General features: G+C 45.8%; 1 protein-coding gene across 2 annotated transcripts in view; it reads right to left on the minus strand.

Annotated features, from left to right (window-relative positions):
- Positions 1-3,661: 3,661 nt before the first annotated feature.
- Positions 3,662-23,675, minus strand: part of LOC146208651 (uncharacterized) — a 295,550-nt gene continuing 275,536 nt past the window's right edge. Inside the window, exons 12-20 of one of the 2 annotated variants that reach the window (XM_084595733.1) lie at positions 17,776-17,856; positions 17,228-17,359; positions 15,780-15,867; positions 15,276-15,433; positions 14,197-14,403; positions 13,372-13,522; positions 12,243-12,952; positions 10,286-10,417; positions 3,662-7,621 (exon numbers count right to left, since the gene is read on the minus strand). In XM_084595733.1, the coding sequence (XP_084451859.1) occupies positions 7,346-7,621; positions 10,286-10,417; positions 12,243-12,952; positions 13,372-13,522; positions 14,197-14,403; positions 15,276-15,433; positions 15,780-15,867; positions 17,228-17,359; positions 17,776-17,856 (1,935 nt within the window). In that variant the 3' untranslated portion in view covers positions 3,662-7,345. Of the gene's footprint in view, positions 7,622-10,285; positions 10,418-12,242; positions 12,953-13,371; positions 13,523-14,196; positions 14,404-15,275; positions 15,434-15,779; positions 15,868-17,227; positions 17,363-17,775; positions 17,857-23,675 lie in introns of both variants that reach the window. The other variant, XM_084595723.1, reaches the window with a different exon arrangement.

Genomic DNA, 23,675 nt, shown 5'->3' on the forward strand with positions numbered 1-23,675 from the left:
TCCAGGTTACATTTCGCTATATCCGAAGTCAAGAGTCTCCAGGAATAACGCGGCACTCGCAAAAGAATGCAGTAAAGTTAACGCTCTAAAATAAAAAAAAATACAAACAAGGAAATGAAGATACAATGTCAAGTACAAACCAGATGGCGCAGCCAAACCATAGTAAGGGAAGAGCTAATTTGTGTCTCTATGATAGCGTAACTCAAACACCCATTCGTGGATGGCGCATTATAGTCGGCATCGATGTAGTCGATGTAGCACACACCACAGTCGTGTCGTGCATACATAGTAGCAGTTGAGCGAAACACCACCTGCCGCGGCTAGGAGATATGGTAGAGCAGAGAAATGGGAGTCCCCTCCCTGCATTTAAAGGGCTTCTGACAGGGTACTTTCTCTAATATTCTAGTGCTCACAACTGATTAGGGTGACAGACTGAAATCAAGCGACCCCGACAACTCTATCCGCGTTTTGTCACGTACGAGGGCCAAATAAAAGTGATGACGAAGGTAATTACTAGAACAAAGGATCAACTATATCCACTGCACTTTGTTTGGCTTTCTTGCAAATATAAACTGTTGCAAGGCACTTTGTCTAAGTGGGTTTGTCCAAAATTAAATGAAATTGATGCCACCTGTACGTTAAAATCGCGGCAATATGTTCACTGGCTTGGTTTGGTTTGTGGGATTTAACGTCCCAAAGCGACTAAGGCTATGAGAGACGCCGTAGCGGAGGACTTCGGAAATTTCGACCACCTGGGGTTCTGTAATGTGCACTGACATCGTACAGCACACGGACGCCATTCCGTTACGCCTCCGACGAAACGCAGCCCCCGAGGTTGGGTTCGAACCCGGGTACTACGGGCGTCTTACCACTGCACCACCCCGGTGGGGCAGTATGTCCACTAGAAAAAAAAAAAAAAAAATGGGGGGTGGGGGGCGGGGGTGAGGGTACATATATTGTTAGGAAAACACGCAATTCAGAGAGCTTAGTATTGAAAAATGGAGATTTTCAGTTCATAAAAATTGTTATTACTATTTCATCATTTGAGGTCTGAGCAGCTTCTTCGATCTGTACTGCTAGCAGCATTCACTCCACATTGTCGTTGTCCGGAGCGCAGATGAAACTTTGCAATGCACCTGGGCCGCTAATGAAGACGGCGAAAGTAGCGTACATGCACTAGGATCGTTTTTTGATGCTTCGCCGCTTTCTACCAATGAACTGCGGAAAAGCCACAGCAGCAGCCGACTGTTGCAGCGATTTTCCCCCACATGCTACCTTCCCCAAGCCTAGCCCACTCGTATGTAAGCACACTGTTACATTCTACAGTGTCTGAATTCAGACTTTGTGAAGAAGTGTCCCTGCTGCTATGACCCGCTTATCCTCCTGAGACCCGGCTATGGGGACTTGTCCAATATATTGGACACTAATTAGTAATCAGTACTCATATGCCAAGGCATTCATCCTCATAAAACCCTGCAGTCCAATATATTGGACACCTGCTAGCGCCATCTATGCAACATAGATAAAAACGCATCGTTCAAATTCCCGTCAAAACTTTTCAAAAGGGCGTCATTCAGCGGCGCGGCGTTTTATGGCACCTGTCGGCGAAGTAAGTACTGTTTGTCGTATTTCTACCTACTTTCAGAGCATATCTTGATTTTATATTAAAGGTAATACAACAGCGAATGCGCAGAATAAGAAATTTAAACTGTTCAAGTGCTTACTTTTATTCATGCATACTTTGATTTCGTGTGTCCATTGTTTTAGACGCTGAGACTCAACCCGGTCATCTTGACCGCGCTTTTGCCACGGCCTTGTTATGAATAGCAGACGAGTATTGTTGGTATTTAGAGGCTTGCGGACGAAATCGTCTCTCTTTGTTGTGTAGCAGACCGGCCTCGCGTGTCTGATGAGACAGCTGACGCAATTTTATAATCTTATAATTGATAATTGTAATTAAAAATTACAATTTATAAATTATAACATCACAAATTATGAATTTAGAATTTTATAATTCTATCATATAAAACAACGTTCTTTTGTACTAAATGCCGGCTCTTCTCATCACAAAGGACAGATGTTTTGAAATTGCCCACAGAAAGTAAAAAAGCGTTTTTTTTTTTTTTTTTTTTTTTTTTTTTTTTTTTTGAGCAGAGGAAGGCTCGCTTTTACGTTCTTTTTCACCACTTTACCTTTGAAGTTAATAAAAAAAATTGCACACGAGAGCAATACCTGCGGCATGTAAATACATGCGCGATTGGTGAAAAAAGAACGGGTAGAAACCCAATGTCCAATATATTGGACATCGCACTGAGCCGATACTATCAGGGCTATGAAAAAACGTTTAATACTTTTCACCTTCATAACCATACTGACTTATTCTGAAAGTTAAAGAAAAATCTGTGCACCCAATGCATTCCCGGTCTCAGGAGGATGTTAGTGCAGGTTTATTTTTTCCAGAGAAGCCACTGCTTGAGAAACTGTGGCTGAATTTCGAACGCAATAGCCAGGACATATTAACTGGAAGAAAAATAATGCAACTTATGGGACAATTTTTACTGCCCACAATGCCACAATGTTGAGCATACAGACTGTCAAAATATCAGTGAGGTAGTTGTGAATGGTGGTCAACAGACATTGCTTAGAACCATTAGATTGGTGTTCTGTGCTGAAAATTTTCTTGGTAGCAGAAGCAATTTTTTTTTTTACATACAGACCTCCAGTGCACAGTTCCTCTACTCAATGCTTCAGGCACTATAATTCACGCAATTTCTTTGTTTTATTTATACTATGTGCCTGCTCCTTCTGCATTGTGCACTTCACCATCCTTACAATACAATAGGAAAGTTGTTGGATGTGATGAACAAATGCCTCTAGTATCATTTCCCTACTTTGCCATGAAGAGCAAACAAGCAACGTTGCCTTAGGTTTTCTTCTAGCGCCTTTCCTGACAAGTTCAAAATGCTCCACCACCTGTGTTCCTGTAGATTATTATTCAGCAAGTTTGCAATTGCCAGCCATAAGTTCAATTCCACCAATTTATAGCTTTCGCGGGTGTGCCAGAATTTCGGATGCATAGAGTTCATACCAAGGGAGTTACTAATACTGCCTTTAGAGCATTCTGTGCTCAAGAAAACATGACATGCACGAAGCCACATAACACTACCATCAGTCATGTACTAATGTGTGCAGTTTCTCTAGCTCTACATGTGACCAGAAGATGAAAGCATTTGGTTTTGTTTGGTTTTTGGTGTGTAACATCCCAAAGTGACTCTGGCTATGAGAGGCTTCGTAGTAGAGGGCTCCAGATATTCTGGCAACCTGAAGTTCTTTAACCCACACTGACATCACATAGCACGTGGGCACCTTGCTTTTCGCCTCCATTGAAAAGCGGTTGCCGCGGCCGGGACTCGATCCTGCATCCTAGAGCACAGTAGTCGAGCGCCTTAACCACTGCACCACCACGGCAGGGCCCAAGAGCATTTCATCAGTCTTCCTCAGTGCAAGCAATGGAGCCATATTGTCCTTCCACTGCTGCACCCAATGGCGACTAGTGGTCTAAACCAGAGGAAGTGAGAAAGGCCCCAGGAGAGTACACCTCCACCCCTGACCTAGTGAGAGCGCAGTATGCGCCTAGCAAATGCATTCACAACATGCCTCGTTGTACTTAAAAACATAGTTTATTCACAGGAGCTTTACTGTACATACAATAACAGCTATCTCAGCATTTTTCATAAAGTACAGGGCACAGAAAGACATGACTTGGTTTCTTTACAGCGCTATTTACATTCCCTGTTGGAAGTGAGTGGATTTCTGTGTCAGCATTGAGAGTGCACAAAGGAAGCACCAGGCATGACCAGGTCTACGGCTGCAGTATTTTGAGAAGTACTTTACGCTTGACTAGACAAAGAAATTGCGCAAGGCAGTACTACTACTGATGGCTGAGAACTGTATCATTCCACAAACTTTTTTTCGAAAATGCGATTAACACTTCTTCGGGGACAGAGGAAAGGGGGTTCTAGAAGACAAAGCCCGACTTGTGTCAAATGAAAACAATGGCTGCGAAGGTAGGCTGAATGATACTGCACTATGATAAAGGGTTGCACGTTACTGGCATTCATCATACATGTTTTTGGATCATTCTTTTAGTGCCTTATAACATAGCCTTTTTTTTTTGCACGCATTGTTGTCATTGTCACAAGTACATTTGCATGCACACGCACATACACACATTACACGTACACATTACTTCATGTGCACACTTTGCATTATTATTATTATTATTATTATTTACAATATGAGCCAAGACACCGCCCTGCAACAACTGGAGAGAATCTGTCCCGCAAAGAGCTCTTTAGCTTTGGTAATTTTAGGAACACAAATTCAGAAGCAGGGCATCAATAGCAAACAGACTGAAACAATCATTCGCATGCGACACATCCACTGCTGTGCCGGTACACGCTGCTATTTCCGAGACCTATGACTGACACATTTTGACCGCAGCAATGTAAAGATCATCTCTGATGCACACACTGACATCCCCTCCATAGAGTATTGCTCCCGAGATGGCAGAAACAACTCAACTATTTCGCGACTTCCATAAAGTGCAGAATGGAAACACCTTTGAGACATAAGCCACACAGTGTTGCATCTCGCAAATACTGAAAGTGGTTGTTGCCACAGCGCCCTGACTCGTAACAGGCACGGTTTAGAGGCGGCTAGGCACGTGCTCTATGGCACAAGCCTCACTGCACCACCAAAGGAATAAAAATGTGCCGTACTGAATAGGAATGGAGCGCAAATAGAGTTCGTACATGAACCACTTCAGCCCATCATGCAGATGAAAAGAGGCAATGAAAGAACTTGTGCTGTTCACATTCCATTCCAGCCCAGTGGCATATCATAGGCAGCTCGACCATGAATGCTGCATCACATGAAGCTGCGGGTAGCTCGGCAAGTTCAAACGGCCCATCAAAAGTATGCTTGCAAGACAGCTATCACCATCTGATGGATACTCAATGAAGGCAATATTCGTGGGTGATGATTCACAAAAACTGGAGTTCCAAAACTTGCCGTTACAGTGAAAGCGTTAAGCTGCAGCGGAACGTTTCCCCGGCAGCCACTCTTTCCATTTAAAGCCTAATGGACGGCTTTGAAGGCAGAATGGAGCAAGGAAATTGACTGCAGCAAAGAGAAATAGAAAAAAAAGAGAACCTTCGGTGAGCACCTGATGGCAGATTTTGAAGTTTTTTGCCATGGTTCACACTGGTTCAGGAAAACAAAAACAAAAAACAAGAAAGAAAAAAAACGAGAATTCGAATCGTCCTATCATGTTAACTGTCGAAAGTAAAAAAGGTCTTTTAATGGCATGTGGCAACAGTGGTGTGAAATACTGAAACGTTGACAGTTGCTCCAATGGCTGTGGCAAAATAAGATGAACACTGTTTTTAATATGACTGGCAAAAAACAATGCTTTCTGTGAATAAGACTGTTTTCAAATGATGAATGTTAAGGCCAAATGGCCCTGTGTGTTGAAAAAAAGAATCAACCAAAGCTGAGCTTGGCCATCTTTCTCCCAGTGTTACCATCTTTTCTGCTGCACTTGCCATTTTAACTTACTCGATGATTCTGCTATTTAGAGCGCTCGCACAAAACTCAAAAAGCCAAGGGCAGAACTTCATAAACATGCAATGCCTGCTGTCTTTTAAGGTTCCATGTTTTTGAAATACTGCACACTTTTGCTATTACACTTACTTTATTTCGCCTCACGCTGGTAATTAAGTCATAATAAGGAAACTCATTACATGCAATGAGCAGGCCTAAAATTTTGCTCTACAGACTGCTACTGTGCCCACAACAGCCCTCAGGTACCTACCTTAATTTAATTATTATTTTTTTTTTAAGCTGAGATGGTGATAAGCGGCCAAGTTGACAGACAACAGATTTTGTTCTGTTAGATCATAAGCTTGAAGGCGTGCCCCTCCAAGTGAAGCTCACTCAGCTTGACAAGCAAGGGTAAGAACAATTTTGAGCCATAGCACAGAGAAGCAAAAATGGGGAGAAGTTTTCAGATGCTAGAATTAAGTAAGCAGAGCAATACAACATATTAATATTCTTCAATGACCACTTTATATGTCATACTGATGTCAATACTCGCCATTAAATCTTGGTGATCACAGTTAAACTGCACAAGAATACATCTTTCTAATTTCCACCTTTGTATGATCCATACGATTGGGAAAAGTTGCTACCCCCTAGAAATGTTCAGTCTTGCAGAACAAACTGCTGGTCGCTGTTTTCAATTCTATTTTACTTGTGGTAATATTGTAATGCACGAAATCCATGGAGGTGATCCATACAAGGACGATCTTGATCTGAGCAAGTTGGTTCATATCAAAGAGAGAGCTACAACCTAACAGAAAAACAAGCACAAGGAAGACAACAGGACTCGAGTCCTGTTGCCTTCCTTGTGTGTGTTTTCCGTTAGACTGTAGTTCCCCCGTCCATACAAGTATTCGAGTACAATTTTAAAGCTTCAGCTTATAATTTACAAATAATTTTAAAAAAGTGCTCATTGGCAACCGGTTGGGACGACATCCCCACACACACTGCATGCATACCTCCTATGTGATGTCGCTTGCTGGATGCGCCTGCTCATTGGACACTCCCAAGTTACGTGGGCGAGACAGGGCGTGATGGGGCACCGTCGCAACTTGTTTACTTCTTTTTTTGATGTTGCGCGCCGGAACGGACCGAGTTGAGGGGGGAGAGGAGAATCATTTTCGATCGCCCATATGTTCGGTGCTAATAAAGACAGCTTGAAAACCGTTATGTCGAGGTGACGACTGATGGAATGCCTATTGCTTGTGCACATTTTTTCGCAAATAGCTTGTCATGGGCCCTTTAAGCAGTGCCACTAAAAAAGAAAAAACAAGAAAAAAAGCAATCTTTGTGGTTCCACGAAACCACTTTGACTCCCTGGAATGAAATAAGAAAAAGATGAAACATGAAAACCTCATGCGACACATGTCTAATGCAGGAAGCCCTCATATATGCCCTGGCCGTACATTGCTAGATGCCATACTCTGTTTACAGTGTCCGTCAAAAACTCGTGGTACCTGAGAAGCACTCTCCCGGTGACAGCAATAAGTACCGGCCAGGGAACAAAACATCCAGTGCCCCGCATGGAGGGGGAGAAAGTGTGCCGGCCACCCTCTCGCTGAGTCTATGGCGATGAAGCCCGCCGCCACAGGGCCCTGGTGTCGTTCCCACCGCTCGTGGACAGCAGTCGTTCGCAGGTGCGTGCCACTTGCTCACGGGTGGCGTACCACCGCCGCAGGAGCTGTCATCGCAGCTCGAGGCCATAGCGGCTCTGTTCCATTTGCAATGCGCCAATGGCGGCTGCCAGGTGCCGAACATGCCGCGCGTTGGAGATGCCTAAAGTGCGCAGATCCTGCTCCTGCAACTGAGCAATGCGTGCCAGGTCGGAGAGCCGTGCTTCTTGAAAGAGAGGTTCGTACATTGGTAGACCGAGCGAAACGAGCCAGGTTCGGAGGCCGCCTGAGTAGTCGGCCGCCATGCACGTCCCGTGGCAAGAATCGGCAAGGAAGTCGTTGGGAACCTGTGGCAAAAAACACATTAATTAATTTAATTGATTGATTAAATTAAATAATTTAACTAGAAGCACATTAAGGTATTCAATTATATGCAATAAGCATGCAGATGAATTCAGTGCAGCATGACCTCAAACCGTATTTCATGCTCAGCATTACAAGATGCAAGAGAGTGCTGATATCCCTCTTTGCATAAGGCACAGTGAAGACAGCAATAGCAATTATAAAAGATTAGAAAGACCACTTGAAAGAAAAACACTATCTATATATAACGTTTGCCTTATGTGCACCAACAACATGACCACGAAGCAAAATACACTTACAGCACCAAAGTTCTGTTGCAGAATGTGACCTTATCTAATTTTATGCAACCTTCTTCCGCATTTAACCAGCAATGACTAGCTCAATTTTATTAAGCAGCAAGCTCCTTTCATCTGAACCATAACTTCAAAACATCTTTTGTTTTGAAGTCAAAGCTGAAACGAGGTCAACAAGCATTTCCTTCCTTGGGCGGTAACAGCTGTAGCAGCACAATTTCTCGCGCTGGGGCACCATTCCAGCTTCAACAGCCACACATACTGGTGGTTTATGGTGAGAACACCATATTTTACAATTTATTAGCTAGGGGTCAACTAGCACAAAGCTTTAGTGAAACTGGCCCATAGAGGGCAGTGTTTGACTACTGTGGGTAGGTGTGCATGACGTTAGTGTCGAGGCGCAACTATAGCACCCCAAACCTCTCAACCATTAATGCCGACCCGCCTGACGTAAACCACCCAAAAGTATTAACAGATGCAGCTCACGCCAGATAAAACTGGCCAATGATGAGGACATGGTAAATACCAGTGGTGAGCGGCACAAGCCCTAGTAGCAACCACCAACTGGCCCACCACTCCTAAACCACTTTGCCACTTGGTGAAGTGACAGATGAGTTTGAGCAGGAGATGCGAGGCGATTTGTCTGGCTACTACAGCATAACTATAGAGATCTACAAAAACTAAACCATAAGGTACAGCCCTCACTGCAATCTAAGTACAGACACCGACCGATATTTCTGACACCAAATTTTCCAGGCTTGCCTAAAAATCTGGACCTTTTAATCGCACAGTCACGCACTTCATAGTCAATGTATAACACCGACCAAAATTTCTGACATTGTAAATCCTTCTCGTTCGATTTCCTGGACTTTTTATTTCGATTTGCGACTCAAGAGCTATCGAAAACGCAAACGCTGGTGCTATTTTGCTTTTCTGGCCGCTGCCATTTTAGTTTTCTGCAACCTCGAACCTGCGTGTCATATCATGTAGCCTCGCATACCCGGTATAGCCTCGATAGCAGGTGCCGCTTGTTGCACCGTTCGGCCAGTGCCAGCTTTACGTGCTGCCGTCATGCACAGTCGTCAGTTGCCGCGGCCGCCATTCACGTGTGGTGTGCTGTGTTGTTTCCATCGCTGCGTCAACTACAGGCAGGTACTGATGGCACCGACATCGCCGTCCTCATCTGTCTCCTCAACAAAACAATTGAAGTGAGGAAATTAGCAGTTTTTATCTGCTGACCTCATCGAGCATTGCACGCAGCAGGAGCCATTCCCATGGAAGTGATGCTGGAGCAGTTTGCTAATGCTGACAGCGAGATCGAGCTCTGCGCTGAGCTCACTGACGATGAAACTGTTTGCCAGGTGCTTGAAAGTGACGATTTGGGCTCCGACAGTGAGGAGCCAGAGGCTGTGCTGCCAACTAGCAGTGAACTAATCCGACCATTGATGGTGCTTTTGGCTATGTACAGCGAGAACGTCCCCCTTGCCGACGTGCAATCCGACTTACTTGTACAGCAACGTAGCGCCCCGCAGAGACATATTGACCACTTTTTCAAGCCGCTCGCTAAATAAAGTGACTTTTTTTGTGTGAATTTGTTTTTTTGGACACCCTGATTTTTTGGACGCTGTCTCGGCGACTGTATAAGCTAAATAAGAGCTTCAAGCATCCCACTTTTTTTTTTCTTCACTCTTGTCCCAGCCAAATGGTCCCTATTTTAAAAATTTTATCACACTGTCTTAATAAAAACCAGAGTTAGTTGTGGCAGATAAGTAGTTTTCTGAGAGACACGCTTTTTACATATTTACATCTCTATGTTATGGTAACAAACACACAACTTGAACAAACTGATCTCATCAACATACTGAGAAAGTCCACTGACATTAGGATCTCAAACAGCTGCCACAATGGCAATGGTAGTATTTCTACCTAATCTGCTACCAAATGAACACCAGTACTTCATTATACTGCCTGCAGCAGAAGTGTAATTGCATTTTTGGAACTAATCCTTGTTCAGTGAAAGGTCCCCAGGTGGTCAAAATTACTCTGGAGCCTTCCACTATGGCACCCCTTTCTCTCTCTCCGCTTTCACTCCAACCTCCCTACCTTCCCTATAGTGCAGTTCAGGTGTCCATAGTGCCTGTGAACCAATTAAAAAAAAAATATTCCTTGTTCTGTCCCCTCCAGTGTGCCTTGTTCCAAAGCAGAGAAAAATGCTTTTAAGTATACTCAGAATAAATGCTTCTTTTTCCGTTTTTCTAGACACGCTGTTTTGCATATGCACTCGGCTAGCGATGAAAGTGCAATGTCCTACAGAGCATTCCGAAAGTACCCTGAAAGCGTACCGGAAGTACTCACCCCTTGTTTCCCCATGCGGTCCAACTCTGTGATGCGAATCTGATCCAGGGCCTCCGCTGTCTCAGCTATGTCCCTCTGCAGTTCTTCAGAGTAGCGCTGTACCAGAGCCGGTGGTATGCCACAAAAGCCAGTCTGCATGCAAAAACAGAACCAATTAGTACATCACTACACCACTTTTGAGCAGCTTAAGAGAGCACTGACAAAAACTTTTGGATTCCATGTCTTCTCAATGGGTATAACTACCTATGTAAGCTCAGCAGCTTTGGTATGGCACCGTAGTTCCTTCAATATGCGACAGGAGGGTAACCGTATATTGCCAGGTATTGCTAGCCTCGCTATCAACTGCCAAGATGCCATGACACTGCTGAATGTGATTAAGTAGACATAGCAAGGTGAAGCAAATATTCAAAGTTTCGAATGCAAATTGGATATTTTACTTTTAGTCTCAAAATTCGTATCGCATTCAAGAACCATATTCAGGAATTTCTTCTAAAAGATCTATGATGCAGCAACCAAACAGTACCACTACAGCAAAACACACTATCTGGACAAATGATCCAAATATAGAGAAAATATCAAACAGTACAAAGTCGTTCTCTTTGTTTTCTTCGTTCTGTTTCTATCACATAGACCAGTCACATTTGGAAGCTGGCTTGGACCTCATGTGAAATTCTGCAAGAGGCCTTTCTCATGTACTAGTACTACAGTTAATGAAAACAAGACATAAAGTGCACTGGAAGTTCTAGTCAGCTCCCAAAGGAAAGGAAGGGGGGGGGGGGGGGGGGGGGCAACCTTGGACGAGCCAGACTCGTCATAAGAAGACTGTCATTTTTGACTCATGATGACTCCAGCTTGTTGTGCACTTTCTGGCACTAAGATTGCGTGTTAAGACGGATAGGGATCCTCTAAAGTGCTTTTTGGATTGCCAAGAAATGCCAGGATGAACACTGGAGTGCTAATTGCCTTTGTTTAACCTGAACGGAGAAATTTCTCCACACAAATGAACGTAGTGGAGCGTGAGCGGCGGTGCGGCCGGCTTGGGCAATAGTGAAGACTAAAATATTTTTTGTTCCCCAAGCAAGGATGACGATAGCGAGGACCTTGCTTGCTGTGAAACAGAGCATCATTAGGACAGAAAAATTCAAGTCTTAAAGGCTCCTTACTTGCAATAAAGCAAAAGCATACAGGGCCATCTTGTGATTCTGAACTGAATTGTTGGTTATGATACAGTGGCTAGAATAGGGAAAGTGTGCAGACTGCGCTGCCGACTCTGAAGCCCTCTGAAGGGGAAGATCCAGGGGGCGCTGACGCCCGCTTACACGTCCGCTCACTGCATGTCATCTGCTCCCCGTGTAGTTAATCAGCTGCGCTTGAAAAATCCTTTCAAGATCTGATGCATACTTTCTGCTCTTACTGTGACTTTCACTTTTACATGGCATTTTTTTTTTTATTTGCCAACTATCTAAGTCATGCTGATGTAAATTTATAATTCTGTACAATGCTCTTTTTTAAACGGAAAAGCTACAAACTGCATTCTATGCGGAATTCCGTTGGTGACGCTTTGAAACCACCTTCGAGCAATCACTCCAAGAAAAACTTGCCGCCAGTAAGTTGCAGACATGGGCCCAGGGAAAAAGGCTAGCTTTGCTGGCCACAGCGCTAGACCACTCTCGGTACCCAGTTTTTTTCACGTGCTAAGCTGCCAGTCTTTCAAGCTGCACTTTGAAGGTCATTGAAATCACCTTCTACGACACAGCGGCACTAAAGACGTTAATTAGGCCTCCTTAGCCCTAATGAAAATGCTAAATATGGCAAGGCATGGTAGAACAAAGCTGTAGGAAGCAATACATTTCTATAAATTTTTTTTCTGAAGGCACAGTAAGCTTGGGATATGATGAAATACAATATTCGCCTCCTTTTAAGATGTTGCACTTGGAGATGTTACTGAAAAGCTTGCCTTGTCAGTGTAAGGTTCCTGGCACAGGTCGATGCCTTCAGCAGCAAGTTTGTGCTCAATGCACATGTGCAGGGATAACGCCGCCGCAGCTGCCGCCTCCTCTGCATTTTGAAGGCTCCCTTTTCTGTCACTGGCCTTGCGGGAGTCGTGGGAGTCCCTCCGAAGGAAGGCTGACGCTTTCACTTTGCGAGCAAAGCTGGAGCCGTAGGATGTCTTGGCAGGTGACTCGGACAGTGCTTCATCGTCAAACGATGCAGAACGGTTGTCGTCCTCGCCTACATTGCCGCTGAGCTTGCGAAACACGTTCTGCAGGCTTTTGGGAAAGTGGTTTCGAATGCAGTCCGCCGACGCCCGGCGCAGCTCAAACCGCTCGACAGCTGCGCTCACAATTGAGGGAGGAGGGAGTGGGGGAGTGTTGGTCCCATTGAAAGACCTCTCTCTGGTGTCATCACACCTCAGTGAAGATGTGTGCGGGCTCTCTGGTTCGGGCACAGGAATGTTCATTTGAAAACGCAGCAGATTATTTCCATTCAGAGATGAGTCGCAATCACTGGACACTGAAAATGGTTTGCGGTCGTTCTGAAAGGTGCTACTGGGAACACTGTCAAGATCGTTGATCACACTGTCCAATGCTAAATCAGAACCTCCTTCCTTGACCGGTGGTAGCTCAGGGCTGACTGGTTCCTCTATGTATTCACCCAGAATTTCACCTGAAACATAAGCAAGACAGGCCATCAGGAGCTATTGCAGCATCTGTTTATTATTATTATACTATTCTTCAAGTGGTATTTGATATGTACTTTTCGTACAATAGAAGTGTCATGAACTAGAGTAAGGATAACCACAGGTCACTTAAAGAAATTGCGACAACAGGTGTGAGCTAATTTGCAATGACAGAAATCTTATTTATTTCTGGGCTCCGATGAAGCCAACCATTTCATAGCGATATCTTACCTAGCAAACTGCCACCAAGTTTTGCAAAATATAAACATCAGCAAAAGCCATTGTACCAAGCAATTGAAGCTGCCAATTTACCAAGGATGTCAACCAAGGTTACCTGGCTAAACCCAAGACAATCATCGCACTTAACTTGATCGCATAGCCAACAAGATAATTTTCCTGGCCTTACCATCATGCTCGAGGAGTGCCTCTGCAGCCCTGAGAATCTGCATTTGGTGGTCTCCATTTGTGATGCCGAGGCTCTCCAAGTCCTCTTTTGTGACCTCCTTGAAGGTATCTAGGTCTTGGTAACCGTGCAGCATTAAAACATTCACATAATTCTGGAAAAGAATTGACAATAGGAGATTGTGACTCTGACTGACCTCAAGAAGCATGTCAAAGGGAACGTGGCTGCATTCTAAAGCCTCACACTATGCCAACCTGGCACAGAAAACTGCTCGGTTGAAAATACAAAAAGTCAAGCAAGACAGTATAGTAGAAGACACATAACCTTTCCTTGCAAAGCGAAAGGCTTTAATAAGTAAATGCTTATTTGATATGTTCCCGGTTCATAACGTGAAAATTGCAGGCATTATGATGTCCCATATTTTTTCTTTCATTTAATATGTTCCCAGATAATGCTATTTCCGAGCTACTACACTCAAAATTTCAGAAAATTCTGGTCGTATGATCGCAACACGAGCAAACATACGAATGGTACAAACTGGGAGCACGCAACCCTGACGACGTATCACCCGCCATGGTGGCTTCTCTGCAGAGCCTAGATGTGAAGCAGTGAAGCATCTCAATATAGTGAAAGTGCACTAACACGAGGGGGCCATTCCTGTTGAAAAGTGACAGAATATATACGCTCCGCTTTTTGCATGCAATTGTGCAGTGGGGCATCCTCAAAACGCAATGGGTCTCTTTTGCGAAGAGGCATTACTCCTACTATGTCGCATTGCGAAAACAGTGCACGTTGTTCAAGTTAGACGAAGTCATCAGCATGCCTCACCTGCAGTGAGAAAATGCCAAGCAGCTCCTCCAGAGACTTGGGCCTTTGCTCCAGCTTGGGCACGCTTGGGAACCGTCGTCTCCGTGGCTTCGTCTCCGTCGGTATTTCTTCGACATTGATGAATTTAAAATGGCCCACTTTCTTGTTCGCAACACCAACCCACGTGCCCGTTGTGTTTTTAGAAAGGATGTCAATGATATCTCCCTTCTGTAGCAGAACAGCAGATAAAACAAACCATGCAACCCAGTCAAGTTAAAAGTCCATCGCAATGTGTTGAGTTGTTTTCACAGAAGGGAAAATGAGACAGTTTCCAAGATCTTGCTAAAAATGTAACACAGTTCACTTTGAACGCAATTACTCTGGTAGTCTCGGAAGTTTCGATTTGGCTTCTAGGGTTTAATGTCCCAAAGCAACTCAGGCTACGAGAGACACCGTGGTGGACAAGTCCGAAAATTTCGAACGTGCACTGACACTGCATAGTACATGGATGCCTTGTTTTTGCCTCCACCAAAAAGCAGCCACCATGCCTGGCATTTCATCCTCCGTCCTTGGGTTCAGCAACTGAGTGCTGTAACTACTAAGCCACCGCAGTGGTGCAGTAATGAGATTTTTTAATGCAGCTGCTGTAGTTTTTGAACCGTAGGTCGCTACACATCGAATAGAACTAAAGTGTCGAATTAAGGGTGGCTCTGGGTTTCAACTCTGGCCGCGCGGTGCGTTTCACGGCAACCAACAACAGCAAGAGAGGCCGCACTGCATAACATGACTACTGCACTGTTATGGGGTTATGGCTCCATGTTCCTCTCTCACCCTTGCCATGCGATGCCTTGCAGCTTCTAAGACTGTGCAGTCTCCATACTGCATCGTTACGTGTGATGATGCTTTGTTGTTCTCACCATACTATGCTTTGACGTAGGGAGGTGATAAGACATAGTTCATTCAGCACCCTCACAGTGATATAGTTTTTGTGAAAACATTGAATTTCTGAAATTATTGTAATAATGAAAATATTGCCGCAGACACACCCTATTCTAGGTAGGTTTGCGATGCGACTGAAGACAATGCACGCGGACACCAACCTTGAATGCAAGGCCATCCTTGTCATAAGGAGAAGGCACACAGTCCACGAGAGCCCTTGCCCGACCAACAAAGGGACCAAAGCATTGTGGGTTGCACTCTTCTTCGCCAATTGAAGAAGAGCTCCTATTGCTACTGGTGGGTGTATGGGCGTGTATGCCTGAAAACACAAGTGGGGGAATAAACTCGGCGAGGCTCATGACTTAGTCTTGGTTAATTGGGAAAACATGGGTAAATATCACTTTGCACTTCTAGAGATGCAGGTGAAATGACTAATACTATGACACCACATTAATGGGGCTTATGATAGTGATGAGCTGGTAAAACTAATTTTTGCGGCCAGCCAGCAAGCCACAGATAATCTGCCAGTGTGATGCCTACAGCTACACCTCTGGAGCATATGCAAGCTGCTAAAATGAATGCACTGAGCCAAAGCTTAGCACATGCTGTTCTAATAATACCTGAATTTTACTATGTGAGATATAACTGTAATTCAAAAGACATACTTGATCGAGAACCCACTGATCCACTGGGAATACTCTCTATAGAGCTTCCAGGATGGAGCACTTCATCTTGAAGGTCCTTGTCCTCCATCTAAGTGAAAAAAAAAAGCCTCTGTCAGCATCAATACATGCAAACAGACTGAAATGATGTCACATCACTGACGCCAATGCAGGCATGAATTAGTCAAGTCCACAAATCCACTTTAGCTCCAAATTAAACAATCAACAATAACAACCCTGTTCATCTTGGTGCTCAAGGCCCATAGTTTTAAGTATTCCACAAAAAAATGTGGAAAAATCTTTTTTTTTTTTTTTGTGCCAATGTGTATTAGCAGCCATATAAAAAATTTTACACTACTGTCGTTACAGACCTGTAGGGCCCAACCTCAAAAAGAGATGGCACGTACACTGAAATACAGAACCATGGGATAAAGTGATGTCATTTAAAGGCAAAGCTTCAGACACATGCACCACACCTGAATGAAAAAGTGGTAAGACATGCAATTTTCCGCGCAGCAGCAGTTATCGTCACCACAGTGCCACCTATTGTTTGGAGTTGTGTTGTTTTGGGCATGCTTTCCCTTCCTTACTTTCCCTTATCTAGCCAAATAATTAAGCCTCTTCCCTTTCTCGATATTCCATACTGCTTCTGTTCCACAACCACCTTCTTTGCACTTCATTGGTACTTGCTTTACTAAAAAAAAAAATCATTGAAAAGCTGGCTTCTCCTAGCGGCTCGCAAGCCTAGTGAAAAAAGTTACTGCAGCTACCATGAAAAGCATTGCTTGATGGCTCCATATTGTAAGTTATTTATTCTCAATTCGCGTAATTTAATTTTTCTACCACGGAAAGGTAGGAGGTGCATTGATGAAAAATGTGTTAATAAAAAAGGTCCCTCCGAATATTGGGGGTAAATTACACCTTACCGAGGTTAGATCTAAAAATACTGAAGCAGGAGGATAAAGCAGATATAAGTTTGCAAAATGCACACACACACACACACACACACACACACACACACACACACACACACACACACACACACGTTTGTGTGCATATGTATGCATTAGTGGGCAACGTGTGGTTCCCACTTATAGTGAATTGATGCACATCCACACAGAGCACTAAGCGTTGACAAATATTAAGTGTTTAATGCCTCCACGGGAATCTCGTTATGACGTGGCTATAAAAAAAGTGGCAGAGCTTTATAGTGTGGCATGTGGTTACAAAAACAAATTATGAGTCGTAGAGTGTTGCTGACTATTGCATCGGTTTTGCCATTCACATCAGGAGAGTATCAAGGACAGTATACAGCTTTTCAAAGTTGCTACAGGGCATGTAAATATTCCAGACCAGAACATGGCTCCAATTCAGTAACATCGTACAAGCATGTTACCTGTGCATGCATAAAGGTGCCACATGTTGAACCACGCATATAAAAGAGTGCTTACTGTTCCGTCGACTGAGCTCCGACTGTTCCTGAACCGAGATATCTTTTTCTTCACATCCTTGTGGAGATGCCTGACCCGTCCTACCAGTGAGTTCCTGAGCTGTTGATCCTGAGGTTTCTGAGCTTCGCCCATCTGCTGAGAAAAGGAAAAGGTAACCAAAAATTAAGACTAAGTGCCCTAACAATACTGTGAGACCACAACTCAAACTATAGTGCAGGGCTTTTAATACTTATTCCAACCAGCAGATATTCTTTTGAAAACATGCCAGGATCACAGTACAGAGTCCATATTTGCATCTTACCTCCATTAAAATGTGGTAAAAAAAAAAAAAAGGAAAGGTAGGAAAGAAGAATTTGAGAGACACCCACATGCCAGAATCTGCATGAAGGTGACACAAATAATTAAAATGTGATGCTTCACAACGAAAAGGGATTAACTGTACCATTTCATGGAAGTGGAAATGCAAACAAGCGTGTGGCAAGACAAATGTTATATAATTGGGTGGACTGCAGTGCATAGTTCCATAACTTCAGCGTTTTTTTGTATACCTTTTCAGCCTCCTCCTGGTCCTCGTAGTCTGAAGACTGAGACTGGCCTTCCTCACTAGCACAATAGCTGTTGCGTGTCGGCTGCAAAATGTACAAAAGACAGGTGGGGGGGGGGGGGGGGGAATTAAGTCTCTAGCTCTCGAAGCATCATAGACGATAACGGTAAGTTCATCCTGCACACTTTTCTAATTATGAACGGAATTAATGCACACAATTAACTTTTTATATCAAACTTTGCAATAGAGATTATCATATCCAAAGGGCTTAGTTGACACACGTGAGGCAGTAAATTTTACATGCAACAGGTATAAGCACAACCCACACTGTACAACTGCTTAGAAGCTGACGCTGGCAACGGCCATCTGCTCGCGGAAAATATGCCGTCCATGTAAGCGTACAGCCACGTCTGGACTGGATATAGATGAAGCCATCGCTTTGATCGACGCGCGCGGTTTTTATGGTCAGGTGGAAAACAAAGGAGCGTGCGCTGTCTCGTGCGCCGCATTCCTCGGCGCGCAGATTTTTCTTTCGCACCTGCGATGACGTCAAAGAGGGGGCGCGCATTCCTGCATGCCAATAAAGGCGCCTCGCGCTCATTTTCTCCAGCCGGTCCGCTCCCAATTAGCGAACGCGGCGCGCGCCGTGGTCCACTTGGCGGGCGAGCCGCTGTCGCAGCGGGCAAGGGTGCGGTGTCGCGCACTCGTGTGGCGCAGACGCTTCTTCCAGCAGTGCCCTCACCTCCCCCCCATCAAGGCCGGGCCATCAACAATGGTCGACGCATCGCCCTCTCCCCTGCCCACTATGCCAAGGACGCGCCGTTCCGCTCTGCCGGGAAGCGCGCCGGGGGCATTCGAACGCGCACTTGCGCGTAACGTTATCCGGAGAGCACAAGCACCATCAACTTGCGCAGGGCCGTCACGCGAGGTGTGCGGCAGGCGACACGCGATTGCCGCGCGTGGCCGCGCCTACGCGAAGCTGCATTTCACTGCTTTTCCATAACAAAAATTACCGACGATTACGTTACTTCCTAATGCGAAATGCGTTTCGGCTCGGGCGGTGTACATACTGAGATCCGCCGTCACCGATCCGGCGCTCTGTCGCAGCTCAGGGGTAGCATTGGAGGAGGAGCTAACAGAGAAATTAAGTTATCGGGAGGTCGCGGGAGGCAGCGCGTCGGCCCATAGGAATGTTGCGCGGCGAAGAGACAGCAGCGACTGACTGATGCCACTGACGCCGCTAGCGAGTCAAATCAATGTGGCTCTGCGTTTCGGCTTGGGATGCGCACACCGTGCTCCACTGATGCCGAGCCCCACGCACGAAGCGGGGGGTACACGCAGCGGCGAACGGTGGCGGCAGGAGCGCAGCAATCGGAGAACACGCGCGGTCACCGCCACGGAAGAAGATGAGGGGGGGGGGGGGGGGTACACGCAGCGGCGAACGGTGGCGGCAGGAGCGCGGCAATTGGAGAACACGCGTGGTCACCGCCACGGAAGAAGATGAAGGGGGGGGGGGGGCACGCAGCGGCGAACGGTGGCGGCAGGAGCGCAGCAATCGGAGAACACGCGCGGTAACCGCCACGGAAGAAGATGAAGGGGGGGGGGGGGGGGTACACGCAGCGGCGAACGGTGGCAGCAGGAACGCGCGCTACCCCGGCTGCGGAGCTGATTACGAGGGACAACGGCGACGACGACGCGAAACAGGCACCAAAGTGCTGCGCTCTAATAGTCGAATGTGATGGGATGGTATCCATCCGGATGTCGATGCAAGCGCAGCCACATTCCTGAGGCCCTGGGTTGGGTGGCTACCCTGGGGTTTAGAGTTACCAGTGGTCGGGTGAATGAATCTGCTGTGGAAGCTAGCAAAAAGCGATTGGAAGATTGATGGTTTAAAAGCAGAAAAGTGACATAATCTTAGTTATGTAGAAATAAAAAAATCAATAAATGGAATGATGGTATAGTTAACCGATCTAAAACAATATTCAAGACATAGGGAAGAACGAGCATGAACCACCCCGTTTCAAAGGGGACGCTCCTATATTCCATCCATCCATCTGTACATATCAAAGTCACTGGCACTGGGACTTTACTGCTTACTCTTCCCTGTGCGAAAGAAAAGGAAAGCACGGTTTTTTCTCAACGCTAGACACCTCAGGACAGGCCCTCACAGGTGTTCCAGAGATTCCGTGGTTTAAAAAATACGAAACGTGTAGCCAACTGCCAGGAAGCATAAACAAGGAAAAGAGAATTGCAGATCTGGCGGAGGCGAGTGAGAGTACAGTTTAGCCGTTAAGGAAGTAATCAGGGAAGCTCATAGTGTAACTACGAACAAGAGTGAGTGGTGCATCAGCGGCGCAAAATTACAGTCGAAACACAGTGCAGAGCGCTCACGCTTGCATGCTGTGTACGTTTATGCGACACTTGACTCGAAACATGAAGACAGATTAGCAAGATTCCAGAGAAAAAAACAAAAACTAGAGAGCACCTCCCAGAATACTGTTTCGAAAGGGACATTCAAGCAATCCATTACCTCTGTATATTGTACGGCTTCGCTCATGCTCAGATCTGCACTCCACTGTAACAGCTGCGACATTTTGTTTTTACAATCATTTCTACCATGAGAGAACCTATGAAAAAAAAAAGTTAATGAAAGCGGCACTTCTTTCTAGTGCAGCAAGGAACATCTAGCGTGTACTGGACGATGATGATAGCAACCTTATACCCTATACGAAAGATTTTTTTTTTCTAGAAGTTTTCTGGAAGTTTAACCACAGCGTTCTATGGCATCGAGACTCGACAGGAAACCTAACCGCGCGATCTTGCGACAGGAACATCAAACAGTGAAACCGAAACTTTAGGCCTAACCGCCACGTGCGAGACCACGTGAGCATGCTGACGCCGTAAACGAAAAGCTCGTAGAGAAGGGACTTAAGCGAACAGCAGACACCGTTATAACGTCGCAAAGAGTCCAAATTAACATGGCAATTCACTGAGGAGACACCTATGGTTTGGGGCAGAGATCAAAGATAGTAAGGCTTCTACCAGAAAGGGCGCGAACAGAAGGGTCGGCTTCCAACTAACGCCGCGGTACTGAAAGCATGCCTGAGCACCAGCAATGCGGGGAGCTCGCGCAAACGATGGACGGAGGAAACGGTCAGCTGCCTTCACGCGCAGACGCGCCTCATTACAGGAAAAACGAAAAAACAAACAAACAACGAAAACCTCTCACTTGCGACCTTGAAGCATACCCGCACCAAGCGAGACAACACACAATGGAATGCCGCATCGTTTGATAGGCGTTAGAGGGCATTAACGGAGCCCATGTGATGACGCCATGGCGTTCATGCGAAACGGGAAATATGCAACCAGGTACCCGGCACGCAAAAGAAAGTTCAGGCAAGAAAAAAAAAAGTTCAGCGCATCATACGATGAATCGTCTCACATGCCATTTTATGCATGGTCGCGAGGCATGGTCACGCCTGACGCAGTTGTACGAATAAAGCGAGAGAAGGGAAGTAGTAACAGCGTAGAGGAGTAATTATAAGTTCAAAACGTCTGCTGTAAAATGCAATCTGTGCAATAGAGCAGTATTATATTCCGATCAGAGACCACGAAAGGAAATATTAGAGACCATGAGAAGAAACTGAAGTCGACGTGCTCCGTTATACCTAAGACATTCTAACGACAAAGACACCAAGTTCGCCGAAATTGGAGCTTGTATAAGTGCCCCCCCCCCCCCCAACCCCCCAACCCCCTCCCAAATTCATTTCAAAACGTCTACAATCAGTCCTTTTCGACGTACAAGTCTAAAGCTTGAACCAGATGGCAGAAAAAATACATTTTGTCAACCATAAATGCGCATTATACTGCCGGTCATTGCCGACACATCCAGAAACTCAATAAGCGCCGACATCCCGCAAACGTCCTGAGGACTTTTGCGACATCCCCACAACACACGAGGGAGTTTGAGTGCGTACTGGGAAAGTCAGAGAATGATGTTTTTACCGGGAAAAATAATTTCAAATATTTGTCATCATTGCCCCTTAAAAGCTTAAAAGGCACAAGTAAAGAAAAAAACAATTGCCGTTCCAAATGTATTGGCAAGAAAGAAAAGACGAAGAGCGCCCCGGTAACCGAAATAGCAAATATTTTTCAGAACGGTACTAAGGCAACTCGGCAAACCAAGACTCCAACAAAGGCCAGAATAACTTAGGTCAAGGCGAAAGACAGTGATTACGAAACTTTAGGGCGATATGCAAAGCGCGCAAGTACACAGAGCTGCAAGACCATTTCCGAGAAAACAGCCTCTCACACAAGCATGTTCACAAATGTAGTACGTACTTCAAGAAGGGGGCCAATAAAGCACTGACCCGAAAGCATCCGGTGACCAAACAACGAAGAGCTTCTCTCCGCGGTGAGGTTGCAAGTGTAATCCAACGAGGCGTAAATAATGATAATAATAATAAAAAAAAAAAAACACCGACGCAGTCTTTGAAACACGGAATGCTATAGCCGAAGTCAAACAACGGACGCGCGCGCACAACCACAAAGAGACCAGAACACAGGCTACTCCACCTTCCAGGCCCCGTCCGCCGAGGCAGCACAGACACAGACAAGACGACGCCCGCGTTTGAGCCGCCGACGAAGACAAAGCTCCAGCGGACAGGAAGGAAAATAACAAAAAAGAAAAAAAAATAATACCACGCGAAGCAGGAGCGTGCGGCACATTCCCAGGAAGTCAAAGGGGAAAGTTTTTTGCCAGTGAACCGCATTCTATACGAGAAGAAGGATTTCCGCCCAACGACCACGGCGCGATGAACGTGTGACGCAAGGAACCGCAGCAGAAAAGCCAGCCAACCTGCGCGCTCTTTCGGTGGTGGCTTGCACAACGCCGTAGACAAAATAGCCCCTCCGCGCTCAGCACACGCGAGAAGAGGACCTAGGAGAGAGAGAGGCAAGCAGGCAGCAGAACCTACTAAGCCACAACCGACTACTCATCTACACACTCCACACGGCCATTTACTACAACAGTTCCTTCCGGTTGCTGCTGCACCAGGAACTATTGCGCGCGAAAGGCACAACGGGAACTCTTTACGAACTTGCACGCTGGCTCGACAAAACAGGCGTGCGCAGTAACGATAAACATTGTGAATAGTCAGTGCGCGAAGAGCAGAGGTGAACGCAGCTGTCGCTCTGAGTACACACCCAGAGAGGGGGGGGGGGGGGGGGGGGGCACAAGCCATTGTGGCGGCACCAGCAAAACAAACAAACAAAACCACCAGCGTGGGAAACGATGCAGAAGCACGGGCACGGGTTAGCTATTTTAAGAGGTCATGCCATCGAAAATTCCTAATAAAACTCCGTGACGGTCGAATCGCTTAACGGACTCTGGTAAGGTTATGCCTACCCCCCCCCCTCTCACACACACACACACACACACACACACACACACACACACACACACACACACACACACACACACACACACACACACACACACACACACACACACACACACGCACGCACGCACGCACGCACGCACGCACATCGAGAGGAACCGAACGATGACAGTTCAGAAATTGCAGCCCGTGCACAGCACGTGAAGAACGATAATAGCAATGTTAACGAACACCTGATCGAAAAACAGGGCGGCGGCCACATCTAGAACAATATATAATATTTTATACCGTATGCAACGTAGATCACCGCACTAACAGGACGGAAATGGCAGCGTCCGGAGTCAATGAACCCGTGCGGCTGTGCAACGGAGAAATCCCACTCGTCGCGGCACTGCCACCACGGGCCGACACCAAGACGTAATTTCCTGAAGACGAACGGGCACACCAGACTTCATTGTCAGAAGATCGAGACAAAATTACCCAGTCAGGAGGGTAAAAAATATTC

Source organism: Amblyomma maculatum, chromosome 1 (assembly GCF_055883805.1).
Source record: "Amblyomma maculatum isolate TAMU_Amacu chromosome 1, ASM5588380v1, whole genome shotgun sequence".
Lineage (NCBI taxonomy): Eukaryota > Metazoa > Arthropoda > Arachnida > Ixodida > Ixodidae > Amblyomma > Amblyomma maculatum.